This window comes from Pteropus vampyrus, unplaced genomic scaffold, assembly GCF_000151845.1.
Source record: "Pteropus vampyrus isolate Shadow unplaced genomic scaffold, Pvam_2.0 Scaffold53, whole genome shotgun sequence".
Lineage (NCBI taxonomy): Eukaryota > Metazoa > Chordata > Mammalia > Chiroptera > Pteropodidae > Pteropus > Pteropus vampyrus.
The window spans coordinates 6,477,172-6,493,458 of record NW_011888834.1 but is presented as its reverse complement, the minus strand read 5'-3'; the positions used below and the strand labels follow the sequence as shown (position 1 = coordinate 6,493,458).

The 16,287-nt window shown below is 36.0% G+C and overlaps 1 protein-coding gene across 4 annotated transcripts in view; it reads right to left on the bottom strand.

Moving 5' to 3' along the window:
• The window catches only part of PPP2R2A (protein phosphatase 2 regulatory subunit Balpha), a 77,387-nt gene that overhangs the window by 41,101 nt on the left and 19,999 nt on the right, over positions 1 to 16,287 (bottom strand). The window contains exon 2 of one of the 4 annotated variants that reach the window (XM_023530739.1): positions 3,721 to 3,859. The exons of 2 other annotated variants lie outside the window; for them this stretch is intronic. In XM_023530739.1, coding sequence (XP_023386507.1) covers positions 3,721 to 3,736 — 16 coding nt within the window. In that variant the 5' untranslated portion in view covers positions 3,737 to 3,859. Of the gene's footprint in view, positions 1 to 3,720; positions 3,860 to 16,287 lie in introns of those variants that run through there. One more of the 4 variants, XM_023530740.1, reaches the window with a different exon arrangement.

Sequence of the window (16,287 nt, the reverse complement as noted above, 5' to 3'; positions counted from 1 at the left end):
GAAAAATCAAATTTTCTTATTCTGCCAATATATTTTCAGATTTTGCTCTAATTTTCCCTGAAATCCTCCTCTCTTTTCACTCCTTTCCCTACAAGCCTTGGCTCTTCATTAACCATCAGGCAAGAACAAGATGCCTGGGGATGTAGTCTCAGCTCTATTTAAGTAATAATTTGACCATGAGCAAGGTCATTAATCCCTATGAACTTCAAATTTCTTCACCTGCAAGGAAACATATGGATGATCTCTTTCAGAGAATTTCTCCTTCACAGAGCATATCCGACATGTATTCACATACTTAAACTCTTCGCATTTAGGGGAGGAAGAAAACAGAATAATGACTGGAGAAAAATATGTTTTTCTTAGGGAGCTTCCAATACGAAAAAATTGAACACCCAAAGGGAAACACATTGCAAAAGCTGTGTTACTCTACCCAGGATCATGGGACTTCTCTAGAGATCTCACTCTAATAAAATGGATCCAAGATTTCTTTCTTTTTAACCTCAATTCATCAATAGTGACTTAATGAAAGTCACTTCCAGTAAGTTACAAGCCAATCAATGGTGGGATCAGAATGGAACTGAGACAATGAAGCATGATACTTTCTGCTCTGCTCAACTCCCACCACTGATACAGTACTAAACCACCATACTAGAGATTCTCACGTCCTATCATTATTCTTTACACATCTGAGATGGGCTCATCCTCAGAAGCTACTTAACTGCAAAAAATAATGCATATACACATAACCGAAAAGTTCTCCAATTTTCAAACATCACTAACAAAACCTTGTACAGCAGAAGAGCTGAGCTGAATCCTTTTGTTTTCCATAAATTTTAGCATAATTTTAGATTTGCAGAGGAGTTGCAAAGATATTACAGAGAGTTCCTGTATACCATTCACCTACTTTCTCCTATTATTTTCACCTTATATTACTATGGTCCACTTGTCATAACTAAGGAACCGACATTGGAATATTATTATCAACTAAACTCCATGCTTTGTTCAGATTTCACTACTTTTCCCCCAGTATCCTTTTTCTGTTCCAGGATCCCACATTACACTTAGTCATCTTGTCTCTTTAGCTTCCTCTGGTCTACGAGAGTTTCTCAGATTTTTCTTGTTTTGATGACCTTGACAGTTTTGAAGAGTACTGGTCAGGCACTTTGTGGTATGTCCCTCAATATGGGATTGCAGGTGTTTTTCTCATGATGACACTACAATTATGGGTTATTGGCAGGACAATTAAGGTGAAATATCATTCTTATCACATCATATCAAGGGTACATCCTATCAATATGACTTATTGATAATAACCTAGATTATCTAGCCTACTGGTACTGTCTGCCAGGTTTCTGTACTATAAAGTTACCTGCCTGCACAACCCCCACCCACACACAAGGTATTCTGGAAGGAAGTTACTGAGTACAGCCCACATTGAAGGGATGGGGAGTGTTATGCTCCGCCCCTCTGAGGGGAAGGGAATATCCGTAAATTACTTGGAATTCTTCTGTATGGGAAATTTGTCTCTTCCCATCCATTTGTTTATGCAATCAGTATCAACTCACTGTATTCATACTAATACAATGTACTTTATTGTGTTGCTCAAATTGTACCAGATTTGCCCACTGAGAGTTCTTTTAGGTTGGTCCCTGGGTCTCCTTGACATGCTCCTTACCTTCTGTTTTTTGGGGCTCTTCTGGAACTTTTTAAAAAATGTGTAACCTTCACAGTCTTTATATTATTATGAATTAAACATTAACTTCTTTCATTCTATAGTTTTATAACAAGTTTTAAGAACTGAACTCTCTCAGTGAGGAGTGTAAATATACTGAGAACGAAAGGTATAACCAGAGTAACGGTTAGCACTATAACTAACTCTCCTCCTCCAAGTACTCTGACATGACTAAGATTTCTGTCCTGGAATAGATTTCTCATTTGGTCAGCTGAGGTTCTGTAAGTAAGAAATTCTATGTGTTGGCTTTCTTAGAAGTTTTAATATATGCCTGCAAGGTGGATTTCATAATGTTAATCTTCTGGTGCTCACTGTGCTTTTCTTTTCAGACGCTGAGGAGGTGGGGGTGAGAACACAGCAGGTATACTGTCACCTTTCTCTCTCTCTGTTAAAGGCAAGGGGCTGCTGTCAAAACATCTGGCACATAACAACACAGAAATTAACTCTCATTTTAATGTGGTTTGTTTCAATACTTAGAGCTCCCATTAAGAAGTATGCTATTTAGTTTGGACACATGATCCATTTTCATGATCTTTTCTACTTTATTAGTTCAATATATACCTTCTATGGCAAACTTTAGGATTGACCCAACTTAGCTAATTAGAATATAATTAACCCAAATTTCTTCTCATAGATAACTAATTACTCCCCAATATAAGGAAATACTTTACGAGATAAAGCATCTATAAAACAAGTTTCCTGTTGAAGGCAGTAGGCTAACTTTAGACATAGTTATTTCCCTACAGACTACTATGATGCGCTTTTATGACTGTTGACCTCTAGAGGGAGCTCAAAGTTTTTGTTACTTCTTCCCAAAGTTGAGGACACTTCCACGACAGCGGTTTATTCATATTTTAAGAATATATTATTGTGGTGCCTAAGAGCAAGTTAAATGTGTGCCATCCCTTTAAGGATTTATTGCTCCTCCAAAGTGATTATGGTTTAACCTCACCTGCTCCAGGGAGAGAAGGCCCCAACTATTTGTTTCTCCTCCAGTCTTCTGTGACCCTCTTCAAACATTCTTTCCCACTTGCCATTGACCAGGGCATTTTACTGTATAGCCTGAGAGGCTGAAAGGAGGGTAACCACAGGGGGGCACATGCTCCGTCTTGCTGACCCTTGGTACTTTTAGTGTAGCAGGCCAGTCCATCTCAATCTACATTGTGTCAAGGCATACGCACAATATGATACTTGCATAGCATACTAATATAAAGATAACACCAGGCTACTCGTGTCTACCCAGGAACACTAATCAGCTAAGACTCAACTCAGGCACCCACCCCCAAAGACTGAGGGACCATTAGCTTAGTACACCTGTAACACATTCTTGGGGCCATATCTGTAGAATTTATGTAGGAAATGACCAAAAGTCAAGACTGCCAAATCTCCACTTCACCTGTCTATATGACTCTGAGGAAGTAACTCAGCCTTTTAAAGACTCAGTTTCCTAATTTTAAAATACCTACCTCACAGAGTTTTCTTGAGTGCTAAACAGGCAATAAGTACAAAGAGATGAGCCTTGTATGAGGCGGATGGCAGGCACATTGGTAATCAGAAGATGTTGGCTGGGATTTAGCCTTTGTTGCACAAAGTAGAAACAAGCATTTAACCTTATTTGTTTCTAGGCTGTTCAAGTCAATCTAGCCCAGGTAAGGAGTTCTCTAAATGGTCCAGTTTAGCTCTGTGGAGCCTGAGGCTAAAGCCCAAAGTTGTAAAGTATTACAGGTGCCTTGTTTTGGTGATTTTGGTGATTTTTTACATAGACACCAAAGGGTCTTCAGGTTGAAGCCTGATGCTCAAGGACAGGATCTGTACTCCTGTGTCTCTTGGCAAAATATCGCCTCAATTACACTATGATTTCTAAAAATGAAGTTAAGTGCTAAGGGCCTTTATAACTTTTCTAAGCCTCTGACTCTGAACAGGAACATGTTATGTGATAAGCTCAATAAAGACCACTCACTGGCTATAGATGCTCATACAGAACCTACATTGTAATGTTGCCATGAGAGTCAGGGTCCATAGAGTAATTTCCAGAGATGTGTTCTGGAACCAGTCTCCCTCCTTTTTAACTTGTTCCTGGATAATCTGATATCATGTTTGGATAAAATGGAATGGAACCATACCTTCCTGCAACAAAGAACAGAAAGATAAACAGTTGCTAATACATTTAGTCTATAGGTGAAATCTTAACAAACAAGCCTTGGTGTATTAATGTTACATAATGTTAGAAAGAAGAGTTCTAAATGGGCCATTCTAGACCTAAAGTTACATCTTTATTAGATGTTCACCAACTTTTAACTAGCTCACAATTAATTTCACAAAGCAAATCACCTCATTAAGTTGCCTTATCAAATATAATGCAAAGTTTTTCATGGAGATTATACAAACAAGTATTGCACAAATTTCCTGCACATCTACACATGCCTTATCGAGATATTTTTATAACTAGAGTGGGTATCTGGTTATTAATATCTACCTAAAATCTTTATAAACTAAGATTGCTATAGCCATGTTATAAGAACCAGAAAGCACTTTATTTTCTATTTCTCTTGGTAGAGTTACGCCCAACTCAAGTTTGTTTTCTGACAGGATTCCTCCTGTTCACCTAAAAACGGGGTACAAAGGGACAGAATATTTAAAGAGGCTAGAGATCTCTAAGGTATGCTATAGAAAATCTTAGACTTTATTCTAATGGCAAAATAGAGCCCACTGAGAAATTTTAAATATTAGAGTAATCCAATTAGATGTGCTTTGACTACTCGGACTGAAGTGAAGAGGACTGGGAACTGGGAGAAGGAGGTAAGTAGAAGGAAGTCTGGAGATCAATATGGAGTTACTCCAGAAATCCTGGTATGCAAAGGTAGTGATCTAATCCAGTATAGTACAGTAATAATATTATTCTAAGTAGCTAACATTTAAAATGCACTTATAGCATGTTAGGTATTTAATCCTCACACGATACCTACAAAGTTGGTTGTATTAGTATAGTCATTCAACAGAGGAAGAAACTAAAGCATAAAAGCAACACAGGGAACAGAGGTGTATAGATTTAAAAATCCAAGCAAAGCTTTATAAACTTCATTGATTATTGATAAGGTTGTAGAGAGCTAAATATTTTTAAAAGCCAAGAATAATATCCAAGTCTTTTTGCTGGCTAAATGTACTTGATACCATCAATAAATAAATATTTACCTTACATTAAGTATTATTTAACAGCATTTAAATTTTCAGGTTACAGAAAAAAGTTAACATCCATTGGCTAAATAATAAAAAAAGATTATATCATGATTTCACCAAAACTCTTAACCAAAGGAATATACATCATATACAATTACCAAAAAAAAGAACTTTAAAAAAAATCCTTTCTGTTCATCTTTTCCTTTTTTTATCCTTTTCCTCTTGGTTCTGGTAGGTTAATTTACTCAAGGTGATAATTTCCTGATCTTGTTTTCAATTGTATTTACACTGCAATTCATGTTTCCATTTTAAACAATTATAGTCGTTTTTTCAAATGATTGGAAATTATTTTCACATGGTTCTATTTTCAAAGATGCAATTTCTTTCATGAATCTCACTGAAGAAGAAAAACATTAAAGGTTTTCTCCACTTGAACTAAAAGTTTATTCCTCTAATTCTAAAAACTGGTCTTATTTTTTTTATAAATCTTGTGCACTTTGTCTTGTTCATTCTTGAGAGTCACTCCTTTAATAACTGAGCATCTATTACATGATAGATACCCTTCTACCTCATGCTCATATTCCTGGGTGTTAAGGATACAAGACTAAATAAGACAAAAAAAATCCCTGCCATTCTAGATTTTGTATTCTAGTGATGGGAACATATTACCACAAATGAATAATAAATATAAAATGTACCAGAGGTAGTGTTAAATACTATAAAAATATAAAAACCAAGAAAAGAATAGAAAGTAATGGGGGCGGGGGAGGTATTTCAGGTAGGATGGTCAGAGAAAGCTCCTCTGAGGAGGTGATTAGGCAAAAACCAAAATGAACAGGGAAGTAATCATCTAAACTTATATTCCAGAGGACCTAAGTAGAAATGAGTTCACTAAAGTGGTAAGACTAATGCAGAATAATGTGGTAGAGGAGATCGAGCATTTAGCCGAGGCCAGACCATATATAGCCTGGTAGAGGGCTGTGGATTTGTTATATGAGTATAAGAAGCCAATGGAGTGTTTCCAATTTCTGTTTTAAACTGATTATCTGTTGTATGAATATAGTACAAACTTGGAAGAAAAAAGAATTGTTCGTAAGTTATTGTAATAGCCTAAGCAAAAGATGATGATGGTCTGAATTCGGGTGGCAGCCATAAAGAAATGGTGAACTCAGAATACATTCTGAAGACAGCACTACTAGAACTTGCTCATGGGTAGAGGATGATTCCAAGGTTTTAGAGTTAAGACCTATAGAGAAAAGGCAGTGCCAATTACTGGGGAGAGAGACAACAGAAAAGAGCCAAAAATTCCATTTTGCACATCTGTGGTGTTGATTTCAACCAGACATGCAAATCAAAATGTCATATAGGCAGCAAGGCAGATTTCACAGCAGTTTAAAGAAGAAAGAGGAGATATAAATTAGGGTGTCATCAGGTAATAGAAGGCATTGAAAGACTAAATGTGATTTCCTAGTGAGAGAGTACAGATTAAAAAAAGAAGAGGTCTGGTCTGAGGACTGAGCTTTGAGGCTCTCCCACGTTTAACACTGACGAGGAGGAATCAGCTAGGAAAGAAGGTTGTGCAGGAACTACTGGTGAGGTAGTAAGAGCTTTTCTGGAAGCCAGGCAAAGACAGTGTTTCTAGAAGGAGTGAAGCACTGATGAACTGCTTCAAAAAGTGCATAAAGATCAAGTAAACTGAGGGCTGAGAATTAATTTCAGCAAAAGTAGTTTCAGTGGATTAGTATCTTTAAAAGTTGTTTTCTGTGGCTTTATTTTATGGTTGTGAGAAGCGGCAGATCTGGAGCTGAGCTGTCTAGGTGAAATCACTGTTCTGACAATCTGAGATTTAACTTATAAAGGGCATCATCATCTTTTATATCTGCCATCGATGAAGATTTTCTCTTACTTTTATATGCCTTTAGTTATTCTGGAAAAGAGGGTTAAACAACACAGGACTGTAAAACTGACCCATCACGCTTCTCAGTTGGTTGAGTGTACTGAGAGTAGTACTTCCCCCGCGCCCCCAAGAAAAGTACTTGAGTGACATACTTGGACTTATTGCAAGCCTGAAAAATGCCATTTTGTTGCCTTGCCTAAGGGAAGGATAGTTTCAATCAACCGAAGATTCTTAGGTTATAAAAGTTTTTCCTCGGTTTTCTAGGTGCCACTCCACTATCTTTTAGCACAGTACTGTCCAAACATGGTAGCCACCAGCTACATGCAGCTACTTACTGAGCATTTAAACTACGGGCAGTGAAACTGAGGAAATGAATTTATTTGATTTTAATTAACTTTAATAACCACACGAAGGTAGTGGCTACCGTGAGCCTGTCCAAGCATACAGAAGACAAAGACAATACCTACCTGATACACCTTGCTTTGCAAGTAAACTGTTTCTTGTCTGGACAGTTGTACTAATTATTTCTATAACTGAAATTAAAAATTTTACTAGGCTATTCCTAGGTATGGATCTCATTTTGCTTGGTATACACTTTAGTTATCTGTAACAGTAATAGTAACAGGCCCTACTACATGGGAGTTGTAGAGAATTTTGAATGAGCTTCCACTTGACAAATACTTGGCACATAATAAGCGTTCGATAAATGTTAGCAACATTCCCTGAGGCCTTTTCATCTGTTCTCTCAGGTTCAGGAAAAGTTTTACTGTTTCTCTGATTTTATCTTTTATCTGCTTCCTCTGACCTCTCATTCTAAACTTTTATCACGCCCTGGATCTATTCTTTGTTTCTTATATTTTTGCCTATATTTTTCATGTTATTTTTTTTCCTCTGAATTGTGGGAACATTTCTAAAGCCTTGCTGCTACCTGCCTCCAAAAAGTCGACAGTTAAGAATTACGAATTTCACATAAGAACTCCTCCCTGCTCCGATTCTTTTTCTTCTACTACTCATGAGTCTCCTTCAGAACACTAATTAGTTGTTCTTTAAATGTCAATATTTTCTCTTGTTTCTGGCAATAAGTCTGTTTCATAGGAAATCACCTTTCAGACTACTGAGTCTGTTTTTCTGTGTGTGTATTAAACTTTAAAGAGAAAGATCTATTTTTATATAATATTGGGAATTGTCTTGTGTTCAATCGGAAACATTTAGAACCAAGTTCAAATCTTTTTTTGGAAGGGGGGATGTTTACATTGTTACTTCCTATATTAGTTCTCAATTGCTGCCTAACAACCCCGAATTTAGCAGCTTAAAACAAACATGTATTATCTCAGATTCTGTGAATCAGGAATCTGAATGTGGCTTAGCTGGGAGCATCTAGCTCAGTGTCTCACAAGGCTGCAGTCATTGCATCAGCCAAGGCCACTGTCATTTCAAAATGTGATGGTGAAAGAATTTGCTTGCAATACAAGCTCATACACACAGTTATCGACAGGCATCAGGTCTTCACTGGATGTTGGCCAGAGACGCTAGATCCTTGCCATGTGAGGTCCACAGAGAAGCTTATAAAAGGAGATGCTTTCCCTGAGAGCAAATGAGAGAGGGCAGCCCCAACAAGAAGCCAAAAGCTTCTTGTAAACTAACCTCCAAAGTGACATCTCATCACTTTTACCATACATGTAGAAGCAAGTCACTAGGTCCAGCCACACTCAAGGGGAGGGAATTACATTCAAGGACATGAATACTAGGAGGCAGGGAGTATTGGGGGTCACTTTAGAGGCTAACTGATACACTTCTTTGGTCAGCTTATAGATTTAGCAATATGTAGTCAGGTAGCAAGGTTGTAGGCCAAAGAAGGCAGCTTTGGAGCATGGAGTTTCAACTTTGTGCTCTATGATGAGTTTCTCTTCTGCAACCATGGGAAGCCAGCCTCTCTCTATTGATCATATTCCTCTTTGTAAGACCATTCTGAGTCATTCAGTTTTTAATTTCAAAGTACAAAACATGGACCATCCTTCAATCCTAGCTCTGGCTGCTCAAAGTAGGTCCCTTTACTTAAACCCCAGGAGGGCTTCTCAACCACAAAAATGTACACCAGGTCAACCAGTAAGTACTTCCCTAACTATGTTTCTCATTTGTACTGTTTCTTGCCAAAATTCTTTTTAGTTTAATTATGGCAGCCTTTCAGGGTTTCCAAGGAAACTGAACTCGCCCCATTATGCTTGTTGGTCATTTCACTGTGTGTTTGTCTATTTGTTTTAACACATGGGCTTAGATCATCATCCTCTGGCAGAAGTTAGCACAGCTATTTGTTTCAGTAAAGCACTTTACACATTCTTTAAAAGACTGTTTTGATAAATATGACGGGAAATGCATGTTAGTTTTCCTAGCCATATAATTCAATTCTATTGTTGGATAGAACAAAAGATGTTTTAATCTGCATCATCAATTCCCAGGATATAATCTACTGTGGTAATTTAAGTAAATTTTGCTGATTTCTAAAAAAATGCAGTATCACCAAGCTTAGTTCAGTTTGAGATGTAATTACAAAACTTAGTAAGCACAGAAACACTTTAACAATGCACTTACAATCTTAAAAGGAATCAGACACACAGCTGCTCAGAAGGATAAACTAATCACAGTCGTAAAAATGTCCCTATAACTATGTGTCCAGCATTGGGGACCTAGCACTGAGGAAAGATCATAATACTTAACGACAAATGTTCAGTCCATCAGAACACTAACAGTATACTAACTCACAAACCAAAATATCCATTTTTCGTTTAATGATGAAAAAAATTTTCCTATACCATGTTATTCTCTACCTTACCCTCATTCTCCAAAGGTAACTTATTCTCCCTATTTCCTTAGAACACTAATAAAAAAAGGGTAGGAGAAAAATCGACAAAAACTAAATCAGATATTAAATTTCCTGATGTATGGAATACTCTGGTACAGACAGGTATAGTCTACTGGATAATTAGAATTTAGGTTCTTTGCCCTCTGATGAACATGCAGGAAACAAATAAGAAGGGACTTAACACAAATGCATTCAGGAGACACAAGGCCACCACTTACTGCTACACGAGATCTAACCTGCACAAGCAGCCATCCTATACACACACAGAGTGTCTAAGAATTAAACCTTGTCTGTATCTGATCTAATCAGATTTCTAGGTGATATGTTCTTAGTCAAAGGGACTTTCAAATATTTTAGCACTTCACTTAAGGAATAAAATTACTTCATACCTCAGCAAAGTTGCAGGATACAAAATCAATACAAAAAAATCAGTTGCGTTTCTATACACTAGCAATGAATAATCCAAAAAGAAAATTGTGTAAACAATTCATTTTACAATAGCATTAAAAGAAATAAAATATTTAGGAATAATCTTAATGAGGTGAAACACTTATACTGCTGAAAAAAAGCAAGAATACACATAGAAAAATCTATCCCCAAATTCATATGGAATCTCATGGGACCTGAATAGCCAGAATAATCTTCAAAAAGAACAAAGTTGGAGATCTCACACTTCCTGATGTCAAAGCCCCCTACGAAGCAACAGTAATCAAAACAGTGTGGCACTGACATAAAGACAGACATATAGACCAAAGGAATAGAAAGTCCAGAAATAAACACTCTATTCTATTCCACATATGGTCAAACGTTTTTAGACGAGGTGAACACATGGTGCTGGAAAAACTAGATATCCACATGCAAAAGAATGAAGTTGGACCCTTACCTTATATAATTTACAAAAATTAACTTAAAACAGATGAAAGATCTAAACGTAACACCTAAAACTATAAAACTCGTAGAAGAGAACATAAGGAAAAAGCTTCATGACTTTGGGTTTGGTAATGATTTCGTGAATATGACTCTGAAAAAACAAGCAACAAAAGAAAAAAATAGATATATTGAACTTCATCAATATTAAAAAACTTTTGTGCATCAAAAGACACGGTTACCCGTGTAGCAACCCATGGAATAAGAGAAAATATGTACAAATCATATATCTAATACTGGATTAATACAGAATATATAAAGAACTCCTACAATTAAACAACTACAAAACAATTTTAAAATACGTAAAGAATTTGAAAAGACATTTCTCTAAAGATATACAAACAGCTAAAAAAACAAGAAAAGATGCTCAACATAACTAATCATCTGGAAAATGTAAATCAAAACCATAATGAGAAACCACTTCACATCAGTTAAGGATGGCTAGCATCAAACAAAAACAAAATAACTAGTGTTGCTGAGAATGTGAAGAAATTAAAAATCCTAGCACTCTCTTACCCCTTTTGCCACGTGAGGACCCAGTGAGAAGACAGCACTCTGTGAACGAAGAAGCAGGCCCTCACAGACACAGAATCTGTCAGTGCTTTGATCTTGGACTTTCCAGAACTGTGAGAAATGAACTGTTGTTTAAGCCACCCAGTCCATGGTAGTTTGTATGGAAGCCTAAACAGACTAAGACAAGGACATAAGGCCAAATGAAATAAGCCAGTCACAAAAGGACAAATACTGTATAATTCTACTTCTATGAGGTACCTAGTATAGTGAGATTCAGAGAGACAGAAAGTAGAATGTGAATTGCCAAGGGATGGGGAAGGAGAAAATGGGGAGATACCATTTAATGGGTATGGAGTTTCAATTTGGGAAGATGAAAAAAGTTCTGAAGATGGTGGTGATGGCTGCACAACACGTGTACATATTTAATGCCACTGAACTGTACAGTGAAAAATGGTTAAAACAATCTTATGTATATTTTACTACAATAAAAAAATGTTATCTCTCATAACAAGAATTATTAGTTAGCTCCCATAGGCCTAAGGCAGGGCAATTAAATCCAGGGTTAATTAATTCATTTGTTTATTTCATCACAGATCCAGGTTCTTTTAATCGTTATCTGGCAATCTTTATCTATAGGGTTGGGAACTAGGGTTCTCACTGTGGGAGAAAAAGATACAAATATACAAAAATACGAATATAATTCTGTGGTATTTGATTTAAATTGGCGGATCAGTGTAAACTGATTTTAAAAATTGTATTACGGAGTATTTCAATCATATGTAAAAATATGTAGAAGAGCAGAGTAAAATGAATCCCTATGTACCCAGTACCCAGTTTCAGCAATTAAAAACTCACGGACAATCTTGTTTTCTCTATACAGCCATCTCAGAATATTTTATGCACATCCCAGATATCAAATTATTTCACCCATAAATATTTCAGAAGGTGTAAGACCATTTAAAATATAACCAAACACCATTATATCTAAAAAAAAAAAAAAAAAAATCAATAGTACTTTCTTAATATCAAACATTCAGTGTATGTTCAAATTCCCAATTGCTTATGTCCAAAAATTTTTTTATCTTTTTCAATTATGACCCAGTAAGGTTTTCAAACTAAAATTGATTACCTTTTAAGCCTTTTTAAATCTCTACGTCCCTCCTGTTTTTTTCTTACAATTTATCTTTTGAAGAAACCGGGTATATTACAGTTCTTCCTATATGAATTCAAGATTTAAAAGCAAAACAGAACCCCCCAATTTTTAAATTTCCTAGCTGTCTAGACAAAAAGGGTCTAGAAATAATGACATTCCAGGAGTAAAGAATACAGCACATAAAATGGTTTCTAAATACCATTCCCTACTAACGGAACCCAAGGATCGGTAGAAAAATACTGATTCCAGCCAAGTCTGGACACAAAAAGTACAATCTGAATCATCTTGTGTCAGTAAATAGGGAGTGATCCAAGACTGACTGGGGCATGTAAAAGGGATACCGAGGGGATTTGATGGGTGTCTCATTTGTCCAAATTTCAGATAACTTGAGCATCAGAAGGAATGGTGGCATTGATAAGACTGTTAATACATAGAATGATGATAAAAAAAAAGAACCTAAGTCCACAGTGATACCAAAGAAAGATTTAAAAAATCACCCTTCTGCATCCACCAATGCAGAATGCCTCAGGCAAAGACCATGAATGAATGCCTATTAATTACAAATGGGGTAAAAAGGTTCTTTTTTTAGAGATCTGGAGGACACTACATGACCAAGTGATCAAACTAAGAATTGTTAATAATGAGACAAATTTATATGATTTGATGCACCAGGAAGTATATATTACGTACACTTATGTAATATGTCTTGCCAAAAATATTTAACCTGGATTTGATTAAAAGAAAACAGTTGGTGAAATCCAGAAAGTGATATTTGATAAGGTAAAAAGCCTTGACTCTTCAAAATTAACCAAATGCTGACTGAATCCTGGATCGAGAAAAAAATTTAAGGACAGTTTTTGAGCCAGCTGAAGAAGTTTAAACATGGACTGCGTAAGAGAGAACATTTCTGAATTAATGCTAAATTTCTTGGGTATTATAACGGTATTGTGGTTGTATAACAGAATATTCTTGTTCTTAAGAGATAAATGCTAAGTTATTTAGGGATAAAGAGCCACATGCCGTTTCCAACTTACTTTCAAAAGACCTGGGGGCAGGAGTGCAGATCTGTGTGTGAGAAGAGATAAACCAAATGTGGCAGAATGTTTACAATTGGTGAATACAAAGAATAGCTTCAGCTGTATTTATTTTTCAACTTCTTTATGAGTTTAAAATTTTTCAAAATAAGTTGGCAAAGAGAAGAATAGAGGGAAGGAATACAGCAGCTCCAGATATATTCTTATGTGTGTGAGAGAGAGAAAAAAAAAAAAAAAAGAGAGAGAGAGAGAGAGAGAGACTTTCTTCTTTGGGTTCTTTTTAGAGCTATGAAGCCTTTCAAAGAGCCACTGCTCCCACTCCCTGGCTCCTTCCAGCTCTCCAAGAAGATACAGCTCTTCATATTTCCTTGTATAGATCTAATATTATGTCTAACTTCATTTCATATTTAGCTTAATTTTAAAACCGTGAATCTACCTATGAAAAAATCCACCAATGAAAAAAATGCCAGACTGGCCTTTTCTCATCTAATCATACATATGAAAACAAAGATCTAAGATGGCATAACTTCCCCAAATCATCACTCAGTCTAATAATCTCCCCTATTCTAAGCAGGCGACATAGGGCACTCATAATTGAAGAAAAATTCATGTCTCTTAAAAGGGAGATGTAAGCCTTTTCCGCACCCCATCAAATAAGACACAACCAAACCAAGGGTGAAGATTTTTAATTTTTAAAATTGTTACTACTACTCTAGAACCTATCCCATTCTGTACTAACCAATATTTTATCTGACAATGAAAGCGTGTGACATTCTTACTTTTTAATTTCCTGAAGAAAATTCCTAACACTAGGTGCAGATGAGGTAGGAAGGAAAGAGCACTGAACTAAGGAGTCAGCAGTCCTGAGTAAAAGTTCTAAGAATTACTAGCTATGGCAGAGTCTAACTCCCTACAGGTGGCCATTTTCTCTGTTTTTCCTTTTAGTAATAAAACACCCTGGCACCCACTTTTCCCCTCCACCAGCAAAACCACAAAGGGTTTTAACAAGAAATAAGAGGTTACATTTCTTGGGCTCTCTTGAGGCCATGTGATCAAGTTCTGAACAATCAAATATGAGTGTAAAACTTCCATGTCACCTCTTTCAAAAAAGTTACTTGCCTTCATTTCTATCCTGGGTGCTGAACACAGATATGCGCTTGATCTGACCACGCAGACAACAGCAATACACTACAGAAAGGTGAACAGCAAGGCAGAAGACAACCTGGGATGCTGAATAATCTCTACCAAAAGCAGCTTATACATTTCAGACTCCTCTCCACCACTGCTGGGTTACAAGAGAGAGAAATTGCTTCTAACTTTGGGAACCATTTTTATATTTGGGTCTTTCAAAGTAGGTTGGCGTATAATAGCTGTGTGACTCTGGGTACTGGTCTGGGCCTCCTTTTATTGGCTCACAAAACTAAGAAGAATGATGTGTGCTATTAACTTCTTTAGCTTACTGCATTTCCCATAAAAAAAAAAAGTATGCACATTTAGTAAAATAAAAAATATTTTAAAATGGGACATGTGAAAACACCTTGCACAATTTATCTACCCATTCGACAAATAATTACAAAATGCCCACTAAGTGTCAGATACTTTTAAGTGCCTAAAACTATTAGAGATAAGACTAAAGTGGTAGAACAAAAGAAATAGTTCATTCCCACACGCATAAAACTTAAAATATGACAGGAAATCTATAAGCAAGCAAATAAAAAATTATTTCTAATAAAAATAATAATAATAAAATAATAATAATATATGAAGAGGGAAAAAAGCAGATAACATTGAGTATACTCTGGGATTGGGAAGGATAGTCAATTTACACAGGGTAGTCAAAACCATGCAAAGCTCTGAGTAAAGTATATTCTAGGTTACACAGGGCAAGTTCAAAACCTTCAGCAAGATTAAGATGGTGTATGTTCCTGGACCACCAAGAAAGCCCCTGTGGCTGGAACTACTAGTGAGCAAGGGAGAATGACAGAAAAGATCTGAGAGGTAGGAAGAGGCAGCCTTATGTTAAGCATAGAAATCAGGGGATGAGTGCTCTTTATGAAAAACAGAAAAACTATTATTCCCTTAATTCTGTGTCTTGGTTTCAGAAACAAATGGTATTCTCAATAGAAGATTATGATCTCAAATGCCCTGCAATTGGTAACTGACTACAATCTAACATTTTACTTATAAATGTCTTTACTCTGGGACCAATATTTTAGTTAATTAAAAGTGATTTTAAGAGTAGAAAAATCTTAAAACTCATTCATATTTAATAAAGCTAAAGCTTTCTATGACATTTTAAATGTGAACAAATTTCATATGCATTCAGTCAAATATTTCATGAGCACCTACTATGTACAATAGACACTGCTGCAGGTGCAAAATATATAGCAGTAAATAAAGACTCAGTCTTTGTAGAGTTTAATAAATCAGAATACATTTCAAAGTTTAAAAATGGTAAAAAAAAAATAATAATAAATAAATCTCATTGCTTTTGGCTCCTAAATTCCTAAAATTTAGGTTTGAAAATACAAGTTAGTGTCTTTTAATTTACCTCATTTTGCTGAAATTAAGAAAAAGAATTCCACAATTTAACAAGGCTTCGTGTATTAAAAACAATAGTACACGTCATGATTTAGATCTAAGAAAACAATTAAATCTACTTTGATATTAAAAAATTACAAATATAAATTCTGTGAATTCTCCCTTTCCACGCCAGAGAAAGTGATTACCAAGTGTTCTGAGATATAAAGGAAACCTAACTATAAACATCTTAATGATACACTTGTTAAACAAGGAGATTTAAAATACATTCATTTCTCTCTCCCCCTCTACATCGCACTAAAATGACAATAAGTAAAACAATTTAAGACAATAAGAACAAAGCAGACATACAAGGAAGCAGAAAGAACACAGACAAATGTGCTGGAAAATGGAAAGCAGATAACTCAGCAGGATAAAGGAAACTGAAACCCAAAAGCATGTGGAAGGAGGTGC